At 32.4% G+C, this 8,091-nt stretch overlaps 1 protein-coding gene across 7 annotated transcripts; it reads right to left on the bottom strand.

Moving 5' to 3' along the window:
• Nucleotides 1-2,265: 2,265 nt before the first annotated feature.
• On the bottom strand, nucleotides 2,266-7,480 carry LOC127091989 (uncharacterized). 7 transcript variants are annotated; one of them, XR_007792056.1, is made up of 10 exons: nucleotides 7,173-7,470; nucleotides 7,007-7,058; nucleotides 6,155-6,228; nucleotides 5,929-6,030; nucleotides 5,571-5,714; nucleotides 4,597-4,648; nucleotides 4,114-4,187; nucleotides 3,085-3,174; nucleotides 2,755-2,876; nucleotides 2,266-2,550 (listed from the first exon to the last, which is right to left on the bottom strand). XR_007792056.1 is itself a non-coding variant. In XM_051030750.1 (10 exons), exons 1-9 carry the CDS (start codon nucleotides 7,298-7,300, stop codon nucleotides 2,809-2,811), a joined length of 759 nt encoding a protein of 252 aa, XP_050886707.1. In that variant the 5' UTR covers nucleotides 7,301-7,480; the 3' UTR covers nucleotides 2,266-2,550; nucleotides 2,775-2,808. The 7 variants fall into 7 exon arrangements, 2 of the variants coding, with proteins under 2 accessions (XP_050886707.1, XP_050886706.1); XR_007792055.1 differs by having other exon boundaries at nucleotides 2,775-2,876; XR_007792054.1 differs by having other exon boundaries at nucleotides 2,755-2,851.
• Between the last annotated feature and the right edge of the window lie 611 nt (nucleotides 7,481-8,091).

Here is an 8,091-nt window from a genome sequence, read left to right as displayed (position 1 = left end):
CATATCATTCTATATAGTATTCTCATAGCGGGTCAATCCGGTATAAACATTACTCTTAATATTCATACCTATGTTTAAGACTTGATAACTATTTATCCATGATCCATGAGATGTGATCATCAGTCTATATACATAATAGTCTTTATGCTTTAATGTTATCCCACTTCACAATAAAGCTCGACTACAGATACTTTAAGAATAATGTCCTTATGTTTAATGTGATCTCATGATCAAGTCACACTTGATACATTAAACGGACTAGTTATTCTAGGGACTTTATTAAACAAACGTAATAAAGAAAAAACCTTTTATAATTAATAAATAATTCGATACAAGTACCAAAAGTATTGGCCTCTAGGGCTTACACCAACAGTTTTTGCACCTATTGCTAGGATCGATACAATCAGGTTGGTTGTTGGTCTAGCAAACATAAACAATTGACAGATGTGTCAGATGGATGTGAAATGTGTATTCCTAAATGGCACCTTAGAAGAAGAAGTTTATGTTGCACAACCAGTTGGATTTTTGAAACAAGGCGAAGAAAGAAAGGTGTACATGCTGCATAAAGCCATGTACGGACTTAAACAAGCTCCAAGAGTTTGGAACAAGAAGATAAGTGACTTTCTAAGGGAGAAGGAATTTGTGAAGTGCGTAACTAAACATGGAGTATATGTAAGAAGAAGCAAGAGTGAATTGCTTATACTATGTCTCTATGTCGATGACTTGTCGATAACAGGTAGCTGCAAGAAGGAGATCGAAGACTTCAAAGGTGATCTCAACAAGGAATTCAAAATGTCAGATCTGGATGACATTTCATATTTCCTTGGCGTCGAATTCTATAAGAGTGGTAGAGGTTTGATGATGCATCAAAGAAGATATGCAGGCGAAATACTCAAGAGATTTGAGATGCAAGATTGCAACCCAACTTCGAATTTAGTTGAGCCCAGATTATAACTGTTGAAAGATTCATATGAAGATGATATCGACCTAACCCAATATAGAAGACTTATTGGGTCACTTCGATACCTTTGTCTCACAAGGTCTGACTTAGCATACAGTGTAGGTATGGTAAGTAGATTCATGCAGAAGCCAAAAGTATCACATCTAGCAGCGGCAAAGAGGATACTAAGGTATCTGAAAGGAACTCTCGACTATGGCATTTTGTTTCCTACAACTAATGAAGAAAAAGAATGCAAACTAGTGGGATACACCGACTCAAGTTGGTATAGTTATGTTGAGGATCGGAAATCCACATTTGGCTATGTGTTTATGGTAGGTGGTGCACGAGTTGCTTGAAGTTCGAGAAAGGAGCTAGTAGTGGCATTATCGTCGTGCGAAGCAGAATACATAATTGCTTCCCTTTGTGCATGTCAAACAACGTTGATGGTAATCTGGTCGAAGAGATAACAGCGAAGAGTCATGAAACAATTACCATGAAGATCGACAACATGCCAGCTATCAATCTGGTCAAGAATCTGATAGCACATGGTCGAAGCAAGCACATCGAAATGAGGTTCCATTATCTTCGAGTGCAAGTAGCATATGGAAAGATGAATTTGAAACAATGCAGAACTAAGAATCAGACTGCAGATATCAGGACGAAGGGAGTGCAAGTCAAAGTGCTCAGAAGACTAAGAGTTATGATAAATGTAGATAACTTAGACACAATAAATTAGGTGGTGTGTTGAATTGTAATTCCTTATGTCGAAGCAGGTTGTTCTACAGAAGAAGGATGTGTTGAATAGCCTAGTGTGTCGAATTGTATTAGTGTGTCGAAGTGTCGAAACATGTTACTTCACACAGGATTTCGACTTAGGCCTATTTTTAATAGTGTTAACTATTTTGGACTTTTATAGTTTTGGGTTTTGACTTATGGAGTAAGTTAACATAAATTTATAAATAAAGAGAGTAACTCTTATTCTTGTAGGAATTCATAACATTGTATTCACATAATTTTGTAGTTGCAAAATGAATAAAGAAGTTTTCCACGGATTGTGGACAGAAAGAAAATTCTGCAGAAAATATTCTTCTTTTTCTCCAACATTCTTTTATTTCTTTCTCAATTGATCTTTTCATTGTCATTGTGTGGTTGATAACAATCTTGTTCATCTAAATGGATATAAATTCTCTATAGATTATGATGGATTTCCAACCTATCTGATTTATTGAGCAATTGTAAAAGAGCATAAACTAGTTGAAAAACCATTTTATAAAACTTCGATGAAGCTAAAAGTTAGTTAGAATTGTAACCAATGAGAAACTATATACTTTACACCATTTTATTTTATAACGAATGAGGTAGCAGGATGAAGTTGCATACCAAATGTGAAAAAAATATAAAAGTGAGAGAAATAGAGATAAACAAAGACGATGTATTTTGAAGTTCAAATTACACAACTATAAAATAAAAAACTATACTAGGGATATAACATTTATTTATATGGACAATGACATCGTCCAACCGCCAACTCGTGTTTTCAGATACTATCTCCAGGCATCAATTTCATCAGAGTATGTTAATTTACTGTCTTCTGGGGTCATTTTTACTTCCTGTAATTATCAATAATGTGGATTTTAAGCTCAATGGGCAGCATAAATACTAAAAACACATTGTTTCCAATGTACGCTTTATATTAGGTGAATTTCATGTGAGTCTCAACAAAAAGAGTGGGTCTAAAAATTTAGTGAGACTTACATAATCATCACATAATAACAAAGAGACTATCAAATAGTGTGTAAGAACATATCACTCACAGATTTGTATGATCACATACCAGTATACCACACCTTGTTTGATTAACACCATTGCTATGTTGCATCAGCAGAAATCTCCTTATATTTGTTTTCTGCCCTACCATCAATAACCATTGCCGTTTCTAAATAAATTAATAGAAGGAAGAGAGAACATTTATTTCTTTAGTAGTAAAGGATTCTTTTTTATTAGGATAGTCACATTAAGACAGAACACTAGCTTATCAGTTAGAGGATTCTGCCAATTGAAAAATAATATTGCTTCATGGCTATTTCAGTCTCAAATTAAAGTCATAAAAATCGAAAAAATGAAACAATGCTATATATACTTGCCTGTCATTATGATGAACTAAAATAAGGTAAGCAGGATCCTGATAAGATATTTGGAACAACTGCCATACAACGTAGATGCATGAAGTGATGCTGAAAATTTGGAAACGTAAATAACCGTCAGCCACAAAATAATATGTTATAGTTAGAACCTAATGAAGCATGAAGCTTATGATAGGGTATGAGATTAAAGGGACATGCACACAAGAATGATAGATACAGATGACACCTTTTGAAGCTACAAACCGAAATTTGAAATGTACTTGTGAATCTTCATGGTTAACAAACATTACTCATTTTCTCTTTATTATTATGATATATATAATATAACTAACACCACATAGGCCGGGTGCATTTGACATGGATAACTAAATGACATAGATAAGAATATTCAATTTGAAAAATGGATGTTGCTTATAAGAGCTGCCACTGGCATTCCTGGCCCAGCTATTCAGTATATATAATGTTCTCTATATGAGATTTTGCCAAATTGGTAGGAAACTTGCTTCGGAGCATCTGTTACCGCATCTCAAAAGTGACTATAATGATTTCTAATTTTCCCTATGCTCCTGTTTTTTGTTGTTAATTGCCATTTAATGGTCAAGGAAAGTCCTCAATGTAACATGTTCAAGAATTTGAAAGAGAAAACTGTGCCGTATGGATTGAAAGTTTATAAAGCAACATTCCTAGATGTATATGTTAACCGGGCATAAGAGGTAATCGATTCTAAAATATGCCTTGACAAAAATACTACTGTAAATCAGCCTTTTTTCTTTCATACATTTTCTGGTATATCCCAACAACAAAAAAGAAGCAATATAGGGTAGAATAACATTTATATAGTAATATATAAACCATAAACTATTTTTTTGTGACAGACCAAAATGTAAAGTCTAAATCAAAGTACAGTTGAAAATTAAACAAATTGCTCAATGGAAATTGTAACCTCTGTCATAAAACTAAAATTATTTAAATTCTAAGTATACTTGGATAATAGATAATTTTAATCTCCATAAAATAGTGTGGACTAACCTGCCAAAACATATCAATAGAATCACCCATAAAACCGCATAAATCCAATTAGATTCTTTGTAGGCAACCCAGACCTGATATTGTAAGAATAATTAGGAACTTAGGATAGTTAAATCTAAACAAAAACAAGTGTACTGAATACCGACACTGATATTAAAACTTTCACAGTTATACAGTATTGATCATAACCTCATGTTCACAAATTTTTTACTTTGGTTATCTTGAGATCATTTAGTGGCTACTAGTCAGTCATAAATAGATCAGGGAGAGGAGTATTGACAATTTGATTGAATTAAGTCTTTCTGTTATAAGCACAAAAATAATTATAATGTCAACAGAGTGTCTTACCATCTATTTGTGGATCAACAGAAACAATTTTAAGTGGCTTCTTGAATATTAATCCTCCAAATCAATGAAATAAATTTATACTTTATATATTCTGGACAATTTAGAGCTGCTAAGATAAAAAAAATGTAGACTTACTGCTAGGGCCACAACATTGATGTAGAAGTCAACTAGTGTTGCTTGCATCCACCTGTAAACATTTTGGAGCTTATGAAGTTCACTTACGTGATAAACGACTGCCACAAGCAGATGCTGTGCAGAAGCTTATTCACATAAGCATGGCAAAGTTGTAAATATATACTTAAATGACACATAGAAACAACATGCTTTGCCTTGGTAAGTATTTCAATTAGATAATGAAGAAAGAAAAAAACACTTAATAGGTCACAACTTTCAAAATCAATTTTGTCCATACTGCACTCTATGATTACCAATTATGATCTAACGATTGATGATGCATACACTTTCAAATGTTTACCAACAGATAGTTTACATATAAGTATATGACAGGAACCAGTTTTTATAGATGTTTTATCATGATATTATCTTATTTGGATTTACTAAGATCAATCCGGGAGGATGCTTGAAAAAGTAGAATAGTCTTCAAAAGCTAATGAAATATAAATATTTGAAACTAATTTAGTATTGATGGTTGTGCATTTAGCACCAAAGTAAAATGATGAAGATTGCCACCATTCATCCACATGCCATGTAAATTTGTGCCAGTCTTCTTCAAACAACGGTTTTTCTAAGGTCTTACAAGGTTCGTGATTCATGAAGAAGGCACTCCATCACAATGATTTGCAAAAATTTAACCCAAAATAAGAGTAAAAATCATTGATAGCTTTTTGAGAATAGAGAAATTCAGTGAACTATATAGAAGACAGTACATAGAACGTGGAATGTGAGTGATAATAATGAAGTATCATTTTCCACTGAACCAGAATACCTAAGCTAGGTACTGTAATAGGAGATGAATATTGCTTTTAACAAGATGAAAAAGTAAGCTCCATTCATGCAGTTCATACTTATATCAGAAGGGTTCCACAGCCGTATGTTGACAACAAAGATAATAAAATCATGAATAACAATGACAAATAATAAGCACTTACGGAGTCAATAGCTCCGTACGGAAAGGAGAACCATCAGTGACAAGAGTGTATACCAAGGTTCCAAGCATGACAACGCCCAAAACGCTGAAAAGGATTCTTAGAATTGCAACAACAGAACACTTTGTTTTTGGTTCTATGCCACTCCTGTATAGAAAACGTCACATTATATAAGAACTGACGGTGAAAATCAAGACATTAAAAATCATACGGAAAACTAAAATACTAAAACATGAAATTGGATTCTTAAAATACCATCCTGATCCTGCACCTTTTCTTCATATATATTTATGGAACATTACTCTATAATGAATCAGATGTAGAGAGAAAATTACTCTATAGTTGTTTTTTGTAGACATACTTGTGTGGATGTCGTAAAAGAACATAGGTCATAGGGTCCTGTGAAGATTCTTGAGATGACAGCTTCAAAAATTGCACAACAATATAGGCAGATGTAGCAATGCTGAAACAAAAAAAGAGATTCCTCTCATTGCTTATATTATAGATAGGATTTATAAGTTAAATCATGATACTTGAGGCAATAACGCAGACACTAATGAACATCAAATCACGAGAGAAAATGATACCTTCCAAGGGAGATAAGTAAAATTATCCATATAATTGAGCTGACCCAATTTGCTTCCTTGTAAACAACCCAGGCCTGATGTGACAGAAAAACATATGTCAGAGCTAATGAAACTTCAGTTGGAAAGCGATTTCGACACATTATTAACTAGACAATTTTCCATTAAGCATTAATCATGCTTTAAAGGAAATGAGGTTTTAAATTTGAAAAATTATAAACTGATTCAGCATAAGAAAATTGACTGGAGTTGTTTTCATATAAGTTGTTTTCATAAGCTATCCTAGAGAAGTTATGAAAGCAGCTTATAGACATGCCATGAGTTGTTTCCATAGGTTCTTCCAAACAATCTCACTAGTGCTTGTGTCAATAGATAAGCTATTAAGCTCAAACAAATCAGTCCAAACATGCCCCTAATACTCATTAAAAATTATAAGGGAAACACACAACAGCACAAGTGAAGTGATAAGTTTTCAATATTAGAAAAATACACCAAACATTCATAAGAGGAAGTTCTCAATCCAATATATTGCAGAACAAAATCAGTGTAGTGACTCAATCCTTCATAGTCTATTATTCAAATTAGAATTTCAAGAGCTTTTGTTTCCAAGAGCCTATCACTAATAACCTATGAAGCACGGATACCGCAAACACTACTCGGATACAGCGACACCAATAATAATTTGAAAAAAGAATAAATTAAATGTAATCATAAATGTAATAACCCCCTGTTATTTTACATCTTCTGAACATAATTAATTTCATCTAAGCTGTTTTTTATTCATTTGAAACACCAAATAGTAAAAAGTATTTTTAACTAGTGAAGATGATTATAGAGTTAACTAGTTAGACTTACGCTCAAAATTGCAACGTTGATATAGAAATCAACCAAAGTTGCTGCCATCCACCTGAATCAAATAAAGTTTATGATCGTTCTATTGCATTATTATAAAAATAAAAATAAACATGAAGAAAGAAAACATAGCAACGTAGCAAGAGAGAGAAAGAAAGAGAGTAGTTACGGAGTGAGAAGTTCTTTGCGGAAGGGGAAACCGTCGGTAATGAGTGTGTAAAGAAGGAGAGCAAGCATGAGAGCACCGAGAACAGTGAACAGAGTTTTCAAACCATTTGGTAAAGAAATTGTCGCCATTGATAGTTGGAGGTAAGGAGAGTTTTGCAATAGGAGAAAAGAAGGAACGAAAAGAAGAAGAAGGGTGTGTCCGGGAAATAAATAGATAACGCGGGGACACCAGAGAACCACGTCGCAAATTGCTTGCTTAAGAGGAAAAATCAAAGATGCGTCCTCTTCTTTTTTTTTTAAGAGGCAAAATGATTATTATAAATTTATATTAGTAGGAGAAAAGAAGGAACTTTATACCGATGTTGAATTGCCTTTTGTAGTCCTTAAATACAATGAAATCTCATGTATTATACATCCTTTTAATCAATATACATTTTTAAGAAAACATATCTTAGAGATGTTTAAGAACTTGTCTAAAGTATATTGTGTACCAGTGGGTATATATATATATATATATATATATATATATATATATATATATATATATATATATATATATATATATATATATATATATATATATGAAAAACTAGAGCATGATATACTTCCTCCGTTTTTTAATATAAGTCGTTTGATTTTTCACACGTATTAAAAAATATAATAATTATGATATAAAAGAGAGAAATTATGAAGAATTTTATAAAATTGTCCTTTATTAATATATTGGAAAGACAAGTTGACATAATTGAAAAGATAGAGAATAATAAATATTTAAGGGTATAATTGGAAAAATAACAGTAATAATTCATTGATATTATAAAACGACTTATATTGTGGAACAAAATATTTTTTCAAAGCGACTTATAATAAAAAACGGAGGTAGTAATAGATTATATTTCCAAAAAAATAATCTCAATCAT

The sequence above is a fragment of the Lathyrus oleraceus genome, chromosome 6 (genome assembly GCF_024323335.1).
Source record: "Lathyrus oleraceus cultivar Zhongwan6 chromosome 6, CAAS_Psat_ZW6_1.0, whole genome shotgun sequence".
Lineage (NCBI taxonomy): Eukaryota > Viridiplantae > Streptophyta > Magnoliopsida > Fabales > Fabaceae > Lathyrus > Lathyrus oleraceus.
The sequence above is the reverse complement of the archived record's forward strand: the minus strand, read 5'-3'. Positions and strand labels throughout refer to the sequence as shown.

What these genes read in the sequence shown, in the direction of transcription:
- LOC127091989 (XM_051030750.1), bottom strand. Translation starts at nt 7,300, where the DNA reads ATGGCGACAATTTCTTTACCAAATGGTTTGAAAACTCTGTTCACTGTT. An exon ending in CTATTGATATGTTTTGGCAG is followed by an intron (nt 3,175 to 4,113) that starts GTTAGTCCACAC and finishes CCAAATTTTCAG; the next exon opens with CATCACTTCATGCATCTACG. An exon ending in TTAGTTCATCATAATGACAG is followed by an intron (nt 2,852 to 3,084) that starts GCAAGTATATAT and finishes TATTGATGGTAG; the next exon opens with GGCAGAAAACAAATATAAGG.